Source organism: Equus asinus, chromosome 7, assembly GCF_041296235.1.
Source record: "Equus asinus isolate D_3611 breed Donkey chromosome 7, EquAss-T2T_v2, whole genome shotgun sequence".
Lineage (NCBI taxonomy): Eukaryota > Metazoa > Chordata > Mammalia > Perissodactyla > Equidae > Equus > Equus asinus.
The window spans coordinates 104,762,349-104,782,363 of NC_091796.1; the positions used below are offsets into that span (position 1 = coordinate 104,762,349).

At 42.5% G+C, this 20,015-nt stretch overlaps 1 protein-coding gene across 2 annotated transcripts in view; it reads left to right on the top strand.

Annotated features, from left to right (window-relative positions):
- The first annotated feature begins 1,231 nt into the window (after positions 1-1,231).
- Positions 1,232-20,015, top strand: part of EVL (Enah/Vasp-like) — a 160,334-nt gene continuing 141,550 nt past the window's right edge. Inside the window, exon 1 of one of the 2 annotated variants that reach the window (XM_044774313.2) lies at positions 1,232-1,461. In XM_044774313.2, coding sequence (XP_044630248.1) covers positions 1,457-1,461 — 5 coding nt within the window. In that variant the 5' untranslated portion in view covers positions 1,232-1,456. The remainder of the gene's footprint in view (positions 1,462-20,015) is intronic. The other variant, XM_070514314.1, reaches the window with a different exon arrangement.

Consider the following 20,015-nt stretch of genomic DNA (forward strand, 5'->3'; position numbering starts at 1 on the left):
GTGGATGATGGGGGAGGGGAGAGGGGAACAGGCAGGGGGATAAACCCGCAGAGACCCAACCTGCAATCGGTGAGAATGATGTTCCACTGCAGCAAACTCGAATGGAAGGCGCTGGGATTCTGAGTCAGAAAACCCCTGGCATGAGAACTGGCTCCACCACTTCCTGTATTTTGGGCAAAACCACGTAACTCACAAAGCCTCTTCTCAGTCGGGGCCAGGAGTAAAACAGCCACCCTCCACTGCCCTCCTGCTCTACGCCAGACACCGCCAAACGCTTGATACGCTCTTGTTCAGACCCAATTGTTTACGAGGTAGATGTGATTTCAACGTTGCTGTGATAGAGTGAAAAGGAGCATTAGCGGTGACACTGAGAAAACACAATGAACTGTGTGTCTGCTTTAGGAAGGATGGGGGTTTAACAAGCAGAGATAGCTGGACGACCTAGTGTTGTCACTGTGATTTTTCACAAGATGCGGTTTTGGGGCGCCAGAGGCGGCCCTTGTTGGGCTGGGGAAGGACCTTCAGGTACTATCAAAAAGCTGCGACTCCAGATCCCAGCCTTGGCTCTTTATTTACAAAAAGAAGGGTCAGCCGTTGGTGACCCTGACGCCCCTCGGATCCGGTGGCCCGCTGCGTCCGAGCAGGCGGGGCACACGGCAGGGCGGGGAAATGGGGATCTTCGGGCCACTGCACAAAGACGCCGGCGCACTAAGCAGCCTTTGTGAGTGCGTGGGGCGACCCGAGCGGGCAGGGGGCGCAGCGCTCCACGTGCCGACCCGACGCCCCGCCGCTTTAGACCCCGCCCCACCCACGGCCCCACCCCTCACCGCTCGCCCGTCCTCCGAAGCCCCGCCCCTCGCGGCCCGCCCCGCCCCCGCAGCCGCCGGCGCCCCTCTCCCGGAGGCGCGGGCTGTGGGGCCCCGCGCCTTTTGTGTCTGGCTCGGACCGCCGCGCGCGCTCTCCCCTCAGCCGCCGCGGGCGGAGGGACGCGCGCGCGCCCACTCCCCTCAGCGGGCGGAGGACGCACCGCCTCAGTCTCGGCCCGCGGGCTGAGCTCCCCTGCGCGCACCCTCCGGTCCCGCCCTCGGCGGACCCGGAGCCGCCCGCGCCCGCCCGGGGGCCGCCGCCCCCAGTCTCGGGAGGGCGCGCGCTCCCCCCACCCACGGCGGGCCGGGCCCCGGCGGCGCTCGCCCCCTCCCCGCCCTCCGGCGGCGCGCGCACACGCCGTCCCGGGCACGCGCCCGCCAAGATGGCAGGGGCCGGGGCCCAGCTGTCAGGCGCCGCCGCCGCCGCCGGCCGTCCCCGCAGCTAGCGGCCCCGACGCCCGCCCCGAGAAGATGAGCCCGCGCCGCCCGCCGCAGCCCAGCGAGACGCGGAGCCGCCGCGCGCGGGGCCGGCTCCCCCGCTAACGCCCGCGCCGCGCCCCCGGCCCCGCGCGCCCGCCCCGGCAGCGACAATGAGGTGAGTCGGCGGGCGCCGCGCGGGACGGCGTCGGGGGGCTCGGGGGCGCCGGGAGGGCCGCGGCCGGGTGGGCGGCGTTCCGGAGCCGCGCGCGGGCCGGCCTTTGACCCCGGCGGGAGGCGCTCGGCGGGGGCGGGGGTCTGCGGCGGGGGAGGCCGACCCCCGGGGGCATCAGTGGCGGCGTCCGGCCGCGCGGTGGCCCAAGCTGCGGGGGCGGCGCTCGGTGCCTTCCAGCCGCGGGGGGTCCGGCGCGAAGCCCCTCGCCCTCCCTCCCGGGCTCCCCGTCGGCCGGGGCTCGGAGCCCGCTTTCGCCTTCCGCGCGGCGGGAGTTTCCTTCCACCCGGAGCCGCTCCCCTTCCCGGCCCCTTTTCTTTTCTTCTTGCACGCCCGTGGAGTGCAAGACCCCAAGTCACTGCGCATTGATTTATCGCCCACCCCGGGGCGGGAGGTATCTGCTGATCCTCCGGTCAGGAAATAAAACACTGCCAGCGCCCAGGAGCCCGGAGTTCCTTCGCCCGAGGTAGCCCCATCCTGATTTTTGGGGGAATAATCGTTTCCGTGCCTTTTTTTTTCTGTAATTTAACCTTCTAAACACATATCCCATAAAAACTTCAGGGTCTGTAGTTTCATTTTGCCCGTTTATGGAAGTTTACATAAATGAAATAATACGATATATATTCTTTTGTGTCTGGCATCTTTCACTCAAGCGGCTTTGAGGGTCATCCGGTCTGTTCTAACTGTTCATTTTTATTGGTCTGTAGTATGAATATCCACGGTTTATCCAGTCCACGGTCCCGTAGACGTTTGAGTTGTTTCTGGCTTTTGGCTATTAATAATAACGCTGTTATGAGTATTCTTATGTCTCCTGGTGCATTCCTTTCTGTTGGGAAGATACCGAGCAGTGGCATTTCTAGGTCAAAAGACATGCATATCTTCAGCCTTAGTCGATAATGCCAAGTTTCCGAAGTGTTTGTACCAATGTACACTCCTCCCAGCAAGTGTATGAGAGTTCTTGTGCTCCACATCCTTGTCAACACTTGGTCTTGTCAGTCTTCAATTTTAGCCATTCTGGTGACCGTAAAATGGTGTCCCATCGTGTTTTTAAATTGCAGTTTCTTGTTGACTATTGAGGTTGAACATCTTTTCATGTTTTTTTGAGATCCTCTTTGATGAAGTGCCTGTGCAGATGTCTTGCCCAGTTTTCCTTTGGGATTTACCTGTCTTTCTCTTCCTAATTTGTAGGACTTCTCTTCCAAAGTCAAGAAGATAGTTTCCTATAAGGTCTAGAAGTCTTACTGCTTTGCCTTTCAAATTAAGCTCTATAGTCCATTTGGAATTGATTTTTGTATAACTTGTGAAAAAGGGGTCAAATTTCATTTTTACCAGGACCATTTATTCAGCACTGTTTATCAAAAAGGTCTTTTCCCCAAGGCTCTGCAGTGCCACCTTTGTCATCTTCCAGTTTTCTGTTTAGGGTCATGTTTTTCCACCTGAAGAACACCCTTTAGTATTCCATTGGTCCAGGTTAGCTGGTGACAAATTCTTAACAGTGTTTGTTTGCAAATGTCATTATTGAGCCTTCAGTTTTTAAAAACAACTTTATGGAGATATAATTCACATATCACAAAGTTTACCCATTTAAAATGTACAGGTCAATGGTTTTTAGTATTTTCACAGAGTTACACAACCATTACCACAACCCAATTTTAGAACATTTTTCTCCATTTTTGAAGGGTCTTTTTGCTAGTTACAGAATTCTTGGTTTGCCATTGTTTTCTTTTAGCACTTTAAAGATGTCTTATTATCTCTAACTTGGATTGTTTCTGTTGAGAAGTCGCTTGTCAGTCTGTTGTTCCTTTGAAAGTACGATCATGCTCCACTGATGATGCTTTGGTCAACGATGGACTGACTATACGACGGTGGCCCCATAAGGCTAGTGCCGTCTAGCCTTGGTGTGTAATAGCCTCTACCATCTAGGTTTGTGTAAGTACAGTGGGTGATACTTGGACGGTGACGAAATCACCTGATGATGCATTTCTTACAACTTCTTCCAGTCATCAAGCAACGCATGGCTGTAGTCTTTTTCTCTGACTGCTTTTAAGGTGTTCTCTTTGTCTTTGGTTTTCAGCAGTTTTTCTATGCTGTCTCTAGGTTTTTTTTGTCTTTTCTTTTGCTTATACAGGCATACCTCAGAGATTCTGCAGATTTGATTCCAGACCACCACAAAAAGCGAATATCCCAATACGAGTCACATGAATTTTTTGGTTTCCCAGTACATATAAAAGTTATAGTTACACTATACTGTAGTCTATTAAGTATGCAATAGTGTTATGTCTAAAAAAAATGTACATACCTTAGTTAAAAAATACTTTATTGCTAAAAAATGATAACCATCACCTCAGCCTTCAGTGAGTCATAGTCTTTTTGTTGGTGGAGAGTCTTGTAGAAAACGCAATTATTTGGGAAGCGCAGTAAAGCAAGTGCAGTAAAAGGATGTATGCCTGTAATTGGGATGCTTAGGGCGTCTTGAATCTGTGGCTTCATGTCTTTCATTAGTTTTGCAAGTCATCAGCCGTTTGTACTTCAAATATTGCTTCTGGCCCATTCTCTCTCACCTTTCTTTCTGGGACTAAATTATACATATTAGATCATTTTGTTATATCCTGTGTCTCTTAACTTTTCTTCTGTGTTTTCTGTTTGTCTCTCTGTGCTTCATTTTGGATATCTCCTCACTTATCTTGTTCTCTTCTGCTATAAATAATTTGCTGTTACACCTATTGAGTTTTTAATTTCAGTTATTATATATTTTTTTGATTTCTTTAATTTCCATTTGGTTGTCTTTTTTATAGTTTCCAGTTATCTGCCAAAATTATTAATCTTGTCTTTTATTTCCTTGAATATAGTATTATAATTATCTTAAAGTTTGTCTGATTATGACAATATTCATGAATCATTTCCAATGTCTGTTTCTCTTGGTTTTCATTCCTATTGTCTCCTTAAATGCCTACTTGTTTTGTGTGTATGTGTGCTGGACCTCATATTTGCAAAGTTGTTTGTAGAAATGATTTGAGGCCTGAGATGTTGTTTTTCTCTTCCAGAGATAATTCACATTTGTTTAGTCAGGCAAATGGGGCACTTACAATCTGGAGTCACTTCAGTGGAGTCTCGGGCATTGAGACGTTTCTAAGAGGAGCTGCAGTCCTGTGAGAGCCAGCCTGTTCTGTTCCGCTCTGTTCCTCGTGTTCAGCTCTTCACCAGCCCCACCTCTCCCCAACCCAGCACAAGCTTTCAGCATGCCCTTTGGAACTGGCAAACACGCCCAGGGGAGAGTAGCCCCAAATACTGAGCTTACCGTCCTCAGCCTCTCACATGCCTTCCTCCCCCAAGCCTCCAAGCAGATGTTTATTAGGTCTTTTCCCTGCTTTTCTAGTTCTCTTCAGCTGGAAGATTGTTCTGGTTTACTTAGTCCATGGTTACTGGAAGCAAAAATCCCTGATGTATGCATGTTAGGGGCAGTTTGAGTCCATATTCAATTCTGGAGGAGATTTAAGCTGCCAGGTTACAGAAGTGGTGGAGAATAATAACACCTGTTTTCTTGTGTTATGTCATAACTATGTTAGATTGTCTCAGTTTGTGAAATGCTCTTAGAATCAAGATAATTTTCAGAATAAATCTTTATTTCCTCTTAATATATAACTAATTGAAAAAGTGACAGTTTAGTTCAGAGCGTTATTGTGAAGCAGGTGCTTTCCTCTCTTCTTTCCATATTCATTTCTTTCTCTTGATATCTTTGTTAAAAATTATTCTCTATCTGGTCCTCTTGAATAGAACATTGAATTTTTTGATCAATAAAAGCATAATAGCAGTCTCAGATCCCATTCTTTTGGATCAGATAAAAAGACATGAATGTACAAATGAAAGTTCTTAGATGATTTTTCCAAAATGAATCATTCAGTTATTTTTTTCTATAAGTCATTTGTTTTTTACAAAGGTTTTTTAAAACGCTGCTGACCATTTAACAAGGTTCTCTGTCGCAGACTGTTTGTAGTTAAACATTTCTATGTGCATGTTTGCATGTACTTCCAGTGCTTGGCTTTTGCAGATGGACCTAAATGAGTCAAGGGGATCTATTCATTACCTCTGTCATCAACTCATTCGATTTGGATATTTATAAGCAATTTGGTTCATCCATGAAAAACACTTTCTGTTTTGTTCATTCGTGAATTTTTTAAACGAAAAATAATGCATCATTTTTCTTCCTAGGTAATCTCGTGGGAGCACATAGAAGTGACCTATTGATAAAGGTCTGAAATGTAGTCTCCAGCTGTCCCCTTTAAGGAGTGTCTCGGAGGGACATAAGGCTGGCAATGCATTCCAACAAATAAACTGAAGATCTGAGGCCCATGTCCACATATTTTAGCAGAAAAGCCCTGTTGAATCAAATTACTTGGATAACTAAGGCTGTGTCTGAGTTTTTCTGTATTCTCTAGACCACTGCCTGAATTATTACCCCTTTCCTAACAGACCTTCTATATTTTCCTGTCTTCATTCAGAAATCATTTTTTGAGGGCATACTGTTGCCTGACAGTGGATGAGGTAGGTGAGGAGGTGCAGGGGACCAGACCTTTCCCTCCCGCAAATAGCTCTCATCCCTAAAAGATTTCCGGAAATCTACTAGATCCCTTGCTGCATCCTTTTTTCTACTTCAAACAAGCAAACAAAAGAAAACACCCATATACACAATATACTATATATTTCTGTTTATATATTTTAGTCATTTATCTGTTGGGGATGTTCTCTTATGTGAATTTCCCTATCTTCCTTTTATCTTTTAAAGATTTGATGTATAGAAGTTTAAGATTTTTATGTCATTAAGTCATTTTCTATGTGACTTTTACATCATTTCTTATATTTAAAATAGCATTCTTCCAGAAGTTTGGTAAGAATTAAGTTGTTTTTCTGTTTTATATATAAAATTTGTTAACAGTTCATCCTTCAAATTGTCTGGAATAGGAGGTGAAGATCAAAATTACATTTTTCTTCAAAATTGCTGATCAGATACTTGACTATATCAGTAGCTATATGGCAGAGATATCAGGAATGTTTTCTAAGTTGGATGGCAGTACAAATATCTGGATCCCAAAATCCTCTCCAGGGGTGCATGATTGCAGCTAATCACTTCTGAATGTGGATCAGCTCCAATCCTCAGAAAGCTTGCCTTCCCCCACCAGGGCCAGCCTTATATGTGTAAGGCATGGCCAGTCTAGCATCTTGCAGTCTGGTTATGTGCCAAGGAACCACCTCGTCTGGGCCAAGGGCACTTTATCGGTCTTGGAGTGATACAGAATGCAGTGTGATTATAGGGTACAGTATAAGATACACAGACACAAACACAGTCCTTGTTTGTCACCGTTACCCTGCACTAGGTAACACATTTGGGTCCAAGTACTTATCTGAACTTAGTGCTATGGAATGGGGACAAGGGAGCATTTCTCCAGTTGTCTTTAGAAGTCATGCTAGGGAGACAGCTGTAGGGCTTCTGTGTGTCTATCTTTCTAGGCTCTCTTCTGCTGTTCCATCTGCCTGGTTTTAGGCCAGTGCCATTACCATATTTATATTTACCTTGTGGATGATGATTTTTAATATGAGCGACATCATCTTTTTATTAAAGTAATGTCGTTTTGAATTTTGCTGGTTTGGTAGTTTTGTTTGTATCTAGTTATATAAGCGTAAGAAATTTAAACTTAGTTTTGTAATTGTACATAAATAAGCTGCGTGAAAATAAATTAAATCAGCATTGTTTCACATAGAGATTTTTTCCCTTTAAAGGAAATCTCTACACTCCCCGAGTTTGAACTTAGAATAGAGTATCAGCTTGATGACTCCGAGTTGTTAAATGGCTGTGTCCTCAGTGCTGCGTAATGTGATGATAGCTTGGAAAAGAGCGCCTCCAGCGACATCAGAGTGCCTGGAAAGGGCAGTGGTCCCCTCAGCTAACAGCTGTAGGTAGAGTTTTCTCTTTCCTAACCTGGAAGCAGAAGAGCCCCATAGAAATAATTTCTAGTGGCAATTTTCTCTTACTTTTTAGAAATTCTGTTTTCTGATTTAAATATATGTATTTAATATGGAGAATTTAAAAACATAGAAAAGTATAAAGAAGACAATAAGAATAAGCATTGATCTTGCAGTTGAGGGATAACCACATTAAATGTGGGGTGTCATTTCTTTATCTTTTTCATATGTAAGTGTAACATTTTCACAAAATTGATATTATACTGTATATTTGTACTGGACATTTTATGTTTACCATATATACATTTCTCCTTTGTTAAATATTCATTGAAAATGTTTTAAATAACTGAATAATAGTCTATCAGATGGTATGTCATAAGTTATTTACCGGTACCCCAATTTTGGAACAGTTAGCTTGTTTCTAGTATTTCATCATTGTAAATAACACGATGTCTGTGCACATAAATCTCAGGGTGCATCTCTGATTATTTCCTTAAGATAAATTAGCAAAACAGTGTTATTACTGCTACGAAAGGGTATAAACATTTAAAGACTATCAGTACATATTATCAGAATGTTAATTTTAAACAAACAGATAAAGTTAATGAAAGGAAGTTTAATCTTGGTCTCAACTTGGAGGTTCTCTCCCAAAAGCAAAGGGCTAGGAAAGGAATCAGAAGTAAGTGGTGTGGTTCCATCTGTACACCAGTTGGGGGAGCCCTGGCCCCAATCCCTCTCTTGGAAGGGTGTAGGAAGGCGGGCTCAGTCTTTGTCTTTAAGGCCGTGTGAAAGACATCTTCTCCTCCTCAGTTTAGAGTTACCGTAGGTATGTGAATGGACTTTTTTTTAAATTGTGAATCGGGCCCATTTTGCCCCTGTATTCTGAGCAGCCTGGATTTTAGAGCTAGGCCGACCTGGCTTCGGCCTCAGAGCCACTCTTTAACAGCTGACGGACTTGCAGCGAACTACTTAACCTTCATGAGCCTCCATTTTTCTCAGATATAAATGAGGACAGTCCTACTTCCTTCTCAGGATTCTGTGAGGATCAAATGAGAATACATAAAAAGTTCTTAGCGTATGGTGTTCACCAAGGGTTATTTACCTCCCCCACCCCAATTTGTTACATCTAAGAGGAAGATAAACCCTGGAAAGTCTGGGACAATTTGTTTTCAAATATTCAGCCCTTTTGTCAGATCACTATATAACTTATCTACTATATGTGATAATTTTTTGGTTTAGAAACAACAGTTGCTATTGATGCTTCAACTTGTGAAAAAGATTCAGAGACATTCTCTATAAAAGACAGAAAATGGAACTTTTGAAATATAGACCAAATAGGAGGTATGTTTTTTGGAGGTAGAGGAGGTAATTATACCAGAAAATTAAAATTAAGAAATATTTACTGCAGTTGAACACATTTAGCTGTGAAATTCATGGAAGCCATAGCAGAAAGGGCAACGCGCACCGACACGTGCCTCTCGTTGTGTAGTACAACAGAGACATGCCTGTGTAGAGCACTGAAGACGTGTTTTCTGAGTATCTTAGTGACAGTGGACAACTTGCCTTACACAGCTTGGTTTTGGAAGCCTCTTGCCTACCTTCTCCAGTGCTTTCCCCCTTGTGATGTATTTGCTGTGGGCCCCTTCCTTAAAACCTGCCAGCAACCTTAAACCTTATCTGGGTCCTGCTCTCCACTGTGGGCTGTCTTTGTGGAGCTGTGTCTATTGCTCTGATCTTCTCTTCTCCCTTCTCTCTCAGAGCATCCTTAAGTAAGAAAAGATCTGATAGGCTAATTCAGGAGTTGACCAAAACTACTTCCTTTGCCTCTTCACTTTGCTAACTTCTTAGCCTTTGAATCTTAATTTAAATGTCACTTCCTCAGAGAGGCATTCCTTGACCCCTACTCTGTTATTTGCCTCCATGGTATCCCCTGTTTCCTCTTCTGTAACTCTTTTATTTGTAATTACTTACATTTTTCCTCCTGTACTTCGTAAAGGATTATGCCTGTTTTGATCTCTGTTGGATCCCTAGAGCCTACTGCTGTGCCTGGCCCTTGGTAAATGCTTAATAAATATTGACACTGCCACCTATACCTAAAATGCGTGGTAAATTATGGCGGTCATTCCGGCTTGGCATGGGTCCTTCCAAGTACAACATTCCAAGCCCCACCCCCAGCAGCTGGAGCTGGCATCCAAGATGAAAGCTATTTCATTATGTGCTTAGGGAATTCATGCATTACTGGGGTGACAGTGCTTTGAGTTATCTTACGTGGCACATTTGTTATATTCATGATTTATGACTGTTGGTGTTGACCTTGATCACCTGGCTGAAGTAGTGTTTGTCAGGTTTCATTATTGTAAAGTTACTCTTTAGTTCCCCTTTTCATACTGCCCTCTTTTCAAGAAAGTCACTCTGCACAGCCCACACTTACGGAGTAAGGAGTTATGCCCCTCCTGATGAATGCTTTTAAAATTGTAATAATTAAGCATTTATTTTTATGTATATTAAAAAAAAATTAGTGGATCGAATCCATGGTATTTTAACTGGTTTCCCCAGAAAGCTGTACCTTAGACAAAGGCTCATGCAAGAGGAGTTTTGGAGGGCAGTGTTACCTCTGGGAGCAGGAGTGAGGGGGGGAGTGAGGAGCAAGGAGGGGGAGCCAGTGCAAACATTCATGTTGGTTATGCTCCTGCTATAAGCCAGCTAACTGGCTGCTCCGTGGCACAGGACTGACATTTGGGGGGAGAAGGAGAGAAGCATATACCCTTAGCTGCTGTCTTCACTTGACAAAGGATCGCCTCGCCAGGAATCGCCCCTGCACCTAGAGTTGTTCAGGCGTGGGTAAGAGGGGATGCTCCGGGCACCCCCTGGGGCAGCAGCAGAGCACCCTGGAGCAGGGGGCAGGAAGCAGGTCAGAGCCTGAGCAAAACTGGTTGCCTCCGGGGTGGCTGGAGTAAGAAACAGAGAAGGCTGGCGGAGCTGAAATGTTGCAGAAGAGGTGCTCCGAGCACGTGATTTTGTGGATATTGTTACTAGATAGAAAGTAAATAGATTTCTTTTTTTTCAGTCTTTTCACTCATTGCTTCTTGATTTTCAGTCATAGCTGGAAAGTCTTCTGTGCTCTCAGCTTGAATTCACTTATGGTTTTTCTCGTACTTGTGTAGTTTCTTTTTTTTTTTCTTTTTACTTGTTCAAACCTTTAAATCTCTGATCCATTTGGAATGAAATCTATGGTTTGAGGACTGGAGCCAATCTTATCCTCTTCCATATAGTTTTTCAGTTATCCAAATACTGCTTATTAAAAACTCCATTTTCTCCTGGTGTTTTGAGATGTCTTCTTTCATCATATTTAATTAATTTGACCTATTTCTTGATTTTCTATTATGTTCCATTGGTCTGTATTTATTCATATGCCAATACCTCACTTTCAGTTAAAGCGGCTCTGTAATATGTTTTAATATTTAGTAGGGCTAATACTTTGTTATTGCTCTAGAGAGTTGATTTTAAAGAAGAAGAGCACTCATGTTAAACAGACATGGCAAAAACCATGAATGACCAAAGTTTGGGAAATAGTGCTTTAACCCAAAGGACTGAATCCAGAATGGCATGATTTAGGCATCTGTACGCCCCTTGGGGACAATTCTCATTTATGACATGACACATATGGCTTTTGAATGTGAATCCAAGGAGGCCTGAGTGAGGCCACAGGTCACTCACAGGCCATATGACTTGAGGATGGGATTGTTAGCACAGTTGAAGCACCCGCTACCCCCAGTCACCCTCCCTCCAAATTATGATGAAACCACAGTTTACTTTGGAGCTTTTGACTGGTAAAAAATACTCATTTATAAAACCCTAGAAAGTTAGATTCATAAACTTAGACATTCTCTAGGTCCAGAGGTTGTTAACCCTCACTGGGTGTCAGAATCACTTGAAAAGGCCCTCTTCTCCGCCCTCCTCCCGGTGCCAGGGCCCTACCTCAGAAATCCCTGTAGTCTGGAGGAAGGTGTTCTGTTGTTGGTGTGTTGTTTTAAGTCTTGAGGTTAAGTGTGCAGCCAGAGTTGAGAACTGCCGGCCTGGTCCTGAGGACTGGAGCAGGGCTGGGTTATTGGGCACTGTAGTCCCACCCCCAGCAGTGTCTCTGAATGCAGGAAGTGCTGAATAAATGTTGGCCGAAGGATGCATGAGTCCCTCATTCCTCAGATGAGAAAACAGACAGACTCCATAGGTCACCTGCCTAGGGCTCACAGGGAGTGGAGTAATAGGAACATGAAGCTCAGGGTTCTTGTCTCCTAGTTCTTGTCTTTTTTTCCCACTCTCCTCCATCTATATTTTCCTCTGTAGTATAGGCAAAAGTAGGCAGGAGCATTTGCTGTCTTGACTCACGTGTTGTCCATTTTTATGACCTTCATCCCAGCTCCTTCTACTCAGTACAGGAAACACTTGGGCATGAGCCTTAGACTTTGTAGTAATGAGATTGGACTGGATGAAATTTCAGCCTGTGTTCAGTGTCAGCCCACTTCTAGGTGGGGAGTGGAGAAGGACAGAGGAGAGGGAGGCAAGGGCACAGGGAACCACCATTCCTGTGTATTTGCTGGGCGCCGGCGCCGAGCCTAGGCGTTTACAGCCGACTTGTTTTATGAAGGGAGCTCTACACCCCCAATTCCAGCAGTGAAGCCTGTTAGAGTTTAGATTAGAATGGATAATGACATTACTTTTGATTAATCCTTTATTTTAATTAGGGTTTTATGGTTTTCTGTTAGTGAGCAGTAATTCCAAATCTGTTTTCCCACACCCTAAACTGCTTCATCCAGTCTTAATTTGGGTAGTCCCCTGGGAAAGACTCACATTTCAAAACTGCAAAAGTTGTGGAGATCAACTAGAAAAAACTTAAATGAAATTATGAGTGATTTATGTTAGAAAGTTCCCCTCTGTCTCAGTTTAAACAAAAGTCGTGGTGAGTTGTGTTGGATTTGGGGGTTCTGCTTCTGGCAGTGCTTTGTCAGGTTGTTTGGACCAGTCCTGCTAAGAAGAAGAGAAGGTGAAAGTTAAAAACGCAAATCAATTTGAGGGCATAGCAGAGCTAGGTGGCAGAAGGGATTTGCAGAGCCACGATTTGGGAGAGGATGGACAAGCAAGCCTCACATTTGGCACTGTTTCTTCCCTTGAAGTAGTTGTCATTGCTGAAATTGTCAACGGAGAAGATAATTAGAGCTCTAGGCAGATTCATGGGACTCGGAAGATAAAAATTGGTTCTCAGAGCATGACAAGGAGGAGGAGCCCTAACAAATAACTCAGGTTTTTCTTAAAGGCTCTGCTTAGGGAGAGGGGTGAAACAGAAATAGACTGGTCCTCTCAGGAACTGAAGTACTGCTTTACTCTTCTCAATATCTGATTATATTAAGGTAACCTGGGGTCGTTTGTACCCCTGACCCACCTGCCTGTCCGAAGCAAAAGTAAATCCTCTCTGAATTATCTATAGTTTTCAGATACAGTGAATGGCACTCAATCAGAAATTATCACATGTATGAGAAGATAAGACTTAACCAAAAGCCAAGAGAAAACATAGACAATAGAACAAACATAATGAAATCATCAGACTTGGATTTTGAAAGAACTATGATTAGTCTGTTCAAGGAAATAAATCGTGTGCACCTTTCCTTGTTCATCATGGCTGTCCCAGCTCAGAGGCTAACTCAGGCTCCAGACAAGAGGGTTTATTGTTTGTCTGTGGTGGACAGGTGTCTGCCACTTGTCCTCGGCTGTATTTGCATGCTTGCAAACATCTTTGCTTAATCCCATACTAGGTAGCTTTGAGGATGGGACGGGAGAGAAATTGGACTGATGGTCACAGGCTTTTAGAACTTAGAGCTAGAAGACCCCCCTGGAGGTCAACACTTTGACCTTAAGCTTTTTATCGTTGACAGGGGTATACATTGTGATTGGTTTAGGCCATCTAAACACATGTGGATCTTGTTTATACCATAAAGGTGGTGTCAATTAATGTAAACATGATTTGTGTAAATGTGAGTACTTTAAAAATATTTTAAATTTACTATAGTAAATATAATTTTTTTAAAGTATAGGCTTCTCTGTATTATACATACGTAACTTCTCCTTATTTATCTCTTCTCATGTATCATATCTGCTTAAATTTTTACTTGAAAGATGTATATTGTGACCTACCATATGCAAGACAGTGGGGTTAGGGATAGGGCTACAGACACAAGTGAGAGTCGGGCCTTAAGGAATATAGAGCCAAGAAGGGGAGCATGTGGCAGAAAGTGCCAGAAAAGAGGTATGAGGAATGCAATTTTTATTGATTGATTGATTTTTATTATTATTTTTGCATTTGCAGTGGGCCTAGGGGAACTGGCAGAATTTTGCCTAGGCTACGTGATATTATCTTCTGTTCTGGTTCTTCCCTTTTGTAGTTCTTTGAACTGGTTTATTCTTTCTTCCAAATTGGCTTTTCAGTTGCTTGAAGACAATGGTCTTCAGAAAATCTTGCCTTATCTTAGTTATATGTCCTCAGTTCTTCCAGTTACTTATGATTTAGCTCTAATAAGTGTCCTTTTTGAGGCCTTCCTTTCACTGACCTGCTGAAGTCCCATTAGCAATTTAAACATTTAAATACTTTAACTTTGGCTTGAACACAGAAGGATGTTGTGCCCGGCACACAAATAAAATCCTTTATGCACAATAGAAACATACCATACCTCTGAGCCTATGTGCCCGTAGACAGGTCAAAATCAAATGTATTCACTGGTACTGCTTCCTTGTGCCAGCTGAGATTTCTAACGGAGCAGCTTTAGGGTACTGTTTATAAACACTTCTTTTCCTGAGAAGAAGGAAAATGCTCTCCTTGATTTGTGTCACTATGCAAAATAGAACTGTAAGCAACAGACTGAATCAGCTAAAGAAAGAGTCCCAAATAGAAGAGCAGCACTAGAAAGAGAGCCAGCTGGTCCCTTCACAAGAGCAAAGAGTGCCATGCTTCAGAGTGTCCAATTCTGTGGATGAGGAGGCAGCGTGATTGTGAATCTCACAGATGGATAATCATTCACCAAATATTTATTGACTTTGCTGTGCTGTTCCTGGGCTATGAGTAGAAGATGTGGTTCTCTGTACATGTAGCTTAGTCCCAAGGAGATAGAGCACAGGTACCTCAAGTTCAACATGTCTAAAACGGGGCTCACTACTGCTACATTTATGAGCAATTGATTTTTGACCAGGATGCCAAGACAATTCAATGGAGGAAAAATAGCCTTTGCAACAAATGCTGGGACAACTGAATGTCCACAAACAAAAGAACAAGGTTGAACCCCTGCCTCACACCATATACAAGAGTTAACTCAAAATCGATTATGAGCTTAAGTGTAAGAACTAAAACTTTAAAAATCTTATAGGGGAAAATATAAGAGTAAAGCTTAATGGCTTTGGGTTAGGCAGTAGTTTCTTAGAAATGACACCAAAACACACATGATAAAAGAAAAAAAGTAGGTAAATTGGATTTCATCAAAATTGAAAACTTAGGTGCTACAAACCATGCTATTAGGAAAGTGACAAGACAACCCACAGAAGGGAGGAAAATATTTGCACATCATATATCTGATAAGGGACATATCTAGAATATGTAAAGAGTTAGAACTCAATAATGGAAAGACAAGTAACCAAGTTTAAAAATGGGCTAATATCTAAATGGACGCTTCACCATAGAAGATATACAAATGGCCAATAAGCACATGGAAAGGTGCTTAGCATCATTAGACATGAGGAAATGCCAACCAAAACCACAATGAGATACCACTTCACACATTAGGATGGCTAGAATAAAAAAGACGGATAATAACTAATGCTAGTGAGGATGTGGATACCTTTACACATTGGGTAAGTGGCTATGTGGATAAATCTCATATTGGAGCCCTCTTACATTGCTGGGGAGAAAGTAAAAGAGTGCAGTCACTTTGGAAAACAGTTTGGCAGTTCTTCAAAATGTTAAACATAGAGTTTCCCTGTGTCTCAGCATTTCCACTCCCAGGCATATACTCGAGAGAAATTAAAACATACATCCATACAAAATTTATGCACAAATGTTCATAGGAGCATTATTCATAATAGCCAAACAGTGGAAACAACCCAGATGTCTATGCACTGATGAATGGATCAACAAAATGCAGTGTGTCCATACAGTGGAATATTATTCAGCAATGAAAAGGAATGAAGTACCGATACTGATACAATGTGGATGAGCCTGGAAAACGTGATGCTAAGTGTATGAAACCAGTTACTAAAGACCACATATATGATTCCATTCATATGGAGTGTTCAGAAAGGGCAAATCTGTAGAGACAGAAAGTAGATTAGTAGTGGGAATGAGGAGTGGCTGCTAATGGGTCTAAGGCTTCTTTTGTGGATCATGAGAACATTCTAAAATTAGATTGCAGTGTTGGGCATAGCATATTGTGTATATACTAAAAAAAATTGACGTATAGTTTAAATGGGTGAATTTTATTAAATAAAAATCAGCTTCTCAGTAAGTATGTTTTTTAAAAAAAAACAACTGAACTCACTGCTTTCCTTCCCAGACTTGTCTCCTTCCAGAATCCTCATTCTCAGTGTGGTGCCCTCTGTGATCCAAAATAGAAACTTGGAAGCTTGATGGAGTCATTCAGTTCCCTCTCGTCACATCCAGGTGGACATGTCATTATCATTTCTTCCTGCTTAAAATCTCTTTGTCCCCTTCTCTCCAGAGCCATGATACTGATCTAAGTCAGGTCTTCATCATTATTAAAATGCCATAATTACATTACACTTTTGTTCTCTACCTCTTAAAATGTCTCTTCTGCACTTTGTTAAATTGTTAATAATCAAATCTGAGTTAGTAGTCCCTTCCTTAGTTTCTTCAGGATATTTCTATGTCTTTCTGGATAAAGTCATGACTCCCTAGCATAGTATGTAAAGTTATTCGTGAACTGGCCTCTCTCTGCCTCTCCATATTGATTTCCTCTGTTCTCCGTATTATAAGAAACTTCCCCGCATGCGTTTTTTTCATATGATATTCCTCCTGATTGTAATGCCACATTTCAGATTATCAACAGCCACATGTAGCAGTTGACTGCCATGTTAGCACAGATTATAGAACACTTCCATCATTGCATCATAAGCACTCAGTAAATATTTGTTGAACGAATGAATGTAATCATAGCTATTATTTATGACAGGCATTGACCCAACTTCTGGTTTAATATTTTCAGTGGTAAGGTGTTCCTTGGGTTATGAGGCAGCAGTTGGATTACTAAACCAGCCCTAGCTATCTCTTCGTCCTTCTTGTTACACTTACCTGATATTTGCTTCTCTGAAATTTCTACTGATTGATTCAAGTTTTACATCATCCATAACAGCACCCATGTTATTAGCATATGGCAGTCATTTCCTCGAAGTCTACTCTGCCCTAGGTTAAACACTTTGCTCACTTGAGCCTTGAATAACATAGTCAACGGACTCCAGTTTATCAGTGGTTCCTACAAATCGTTGACTCCAGATACAGTATCACCAGTGCTTTATCAACTCTAAAATTAAGGGCTTTATCAACTTTCTTTCTGATATGTACATTTCAAGTTGTGCAGCCGTAATTGTTTTAAGTTTCTGCACCTGGCACAAAGTTCAGTGCCAGTAACAAGCCAAAAGAATTATTCATTGAATGTATGTTGTATTTAAGACTTTTAAAGATTTTTTGGAGAGCAGTATTTTCTGTCACTGAGTTTGTGATCAAATTCTAATCATTCTTGTCTGAAATTGTTTCTTGCTTCACTGCTGTTAAGGCACTTCTCTTTTTTGAATCATAAAACTATTTGATCATTGTAGAAAATTTAAGGAATGTGGATAAGCAAGAATAAGCGGAAAAGTACTCGTTACCATATCATCCAGAGACAGCCACTGTTAACTTTCTACTCTGTATCCTTCTTTTCCTATGGCCACATGTTAAAAAAAATGTATATGTCACACATTTGTACTATGCATACAGCTTTGTAACCTTTTTACTATACTGATACGTCATGTTTAATGACATATTTGTGTCATTAAATATTTTAGAGCTTAACTTTTTTCAACATTTTATTGTACAAATTTTCAGACTCAGAAAAATTGAATTATCCAGTAAATACATATATACCCACTACCTTTTCACTGTATTTGCTTTGTTACTTCTCTAGCCACATATCCATCTCTCTCTCCTTCCATCAATTTATTTTGTGTTTTTAAGATTTTAATTTTTGTGTGTGTGTATGAGTAAGATCTGCCCTGAGCTAACATCCATTGCCACTCCTCTTTTTTTGCTTAAGGAAGATTAGCCCTGAGCTAACATCTGTGCCAGTCTTCCTCTACTTTGTATGTGGGACACTCCCACAGCATGGCTGATGAGTGGAGTACGTCCACACCCAGGATCTGAACCTGCGAACTCCAGGCTGCTGAAGTGGAGGATGTGGAACTTGAACCACTTGGCCACAGGGCTGGCCCCAAGAGTTTAATTTTTTAATAACTCTATGTCATTGACTGGAGGTATCTAAGTTGTTTAACCAGTCCTTATTGTTGGATATTTAGCTTATTTTCCATTTATATTGTGGTTTTTTTCATTGTTGTTTTGAGATTTCATTGCATAGTCTGTTTATAAGTCATTTATCAGATATGTGATTTGCAATATTTTCTCTCAGTGTGTAGCTTGCCCTTTCATTTTCTTAGAGTGTCTTGAGGCACATGTATTTTTAATTTTGATGAACTCCAGCTTACCAATATTTTCTTTTATGGATCATTCTTTGCCTACCTCAAGATCAGAGAGATTTTTCTCCTATGTTTTCTTCTAGAAGGTTTATGGTTTTAACTCTTACACTTAGTCTGTGATCCATTTTGAGTTCATTCTTGTGTATGGTGTGAGGTAAGGGTCTAAGTTCATTTTTTGCATGTAGATTTCCAATTATTTCAGCATGATTCATTGAAAAGACTGTCCTTTCCCCACTGAGTTGTCTTAGCACCTTTGTTGAAAATCGTTTGACTATCTACTCATTCTTTTTTTTCCTTTGCTGAGGAAGATTTGCCCTGAGCTAACATCTGTGCCAGTCTTCCTCTATTTTGTATGTGGGTTGCCGCTACAGCATGGCTGCCGATGAGTGGTGTAGGTCTGCACCTGGGAACTGAACTGGGCCCACGGAAGCAGAACGTCCCAGACTTAACCACTGGGCCACAGGGCTGGCCCTGCACTCATTCATTTTTAACTTGCTACAACATAGAATAAATCTCTCATTTCTGTTTCATTCTGCTTTGCCTCTCTTCCTGATGGCTTCAGTCATACCAAGCCTTTTGGAAACAGTCCACTTCCCATGGTGGGTCTCATCTGGATTGTTGATGATGGGTGGCAGAGGTATGAGAATTGTAAAGAATCGAGAAAATACGAGTGGGAGGGTTCGCTGCTTCTTGCCCCTTCTCCCTTCCACCGAGGTTGGTTATTTGCCTAGGAAAGTAAGTGATGACTATATAACGATATCTAATTGGTGAAAGTCTCACAAGAACAGCAATTGAATAAATGCTTTGGCTATGAAAAAACATCTTCTGGCATGTGGTAGGATATTAGCAAAGCTAAGAAAACTTCCGTAAGGCTAAACGTTAGTTTGTCCCATGCTTTCTCTTTTGAAGTCAGCTTTCTCTGGGAAATAATTTAATCCCTTTCTATAGTTTGTGAAAATGCGATAAAATGTGAGCTCTGAGTTCAAAAGTGCAGCTTGGTAAGAAGATCTGAACTCTGTTTCTTTATTAATGTGCTTAATAGTCATAACAACAACAATAGCTTGTATTCAGGAGTATTTTTCACGTCAGGCACTGTTCTAACCACTTAACACGCATTGCTCATCGAATCTTTGCAGGAAGCCCAGAAGTGGTTGCTATTACTGCTCTCTTTTAATGGGGAGAGGCCTAAGGCACAGAGGGACAAGTGACTTGCCTGTTTGGTTGGAAAGCACAGGCCCCAGCAGGTCCCAGGCTGCGGCGTCACAGTACCATGTTGCTCACAGCTTCACAGCACTGGGGTTCCAGGTAAACCTGTTTAACCTGCACTCTAGGCCTTCAGTTTGTGCTCGATGTTCCTCGTCTTTGTTAGCATGTTCACTTTTTTCATCACTTGTAAACATAGTTGTTTGCCTAAGTAAACTCCTTTGCTGTTTCTTGTATGGCTAACATAGATATCTGGCTTCTCATTGAGAACTTCAAGCTTTCAGGAAGTTAGGAAGCCAGAAGAAAAGGATAATGTGGATGTTTAGTCGGCACAATTGAGTCTCTTTTGTCCATTGTTATTCTTGCCGAAAGGGCAGGGCGATGGCTGTCCTGTGCATGTGAGTGAGCGTGTGGGCTCATCTTCATGTAGTAAAGGTCAGGAGACTGGGGTGTTTTACTGCCACAGTTGGGCACGAGGTATTTGCTCAATGTCCGTTGACCAGGATGCAGGATTTTGATTCTGGGAGAGGAAGAGATTAGGACCAGGAGGGTACTGGGAA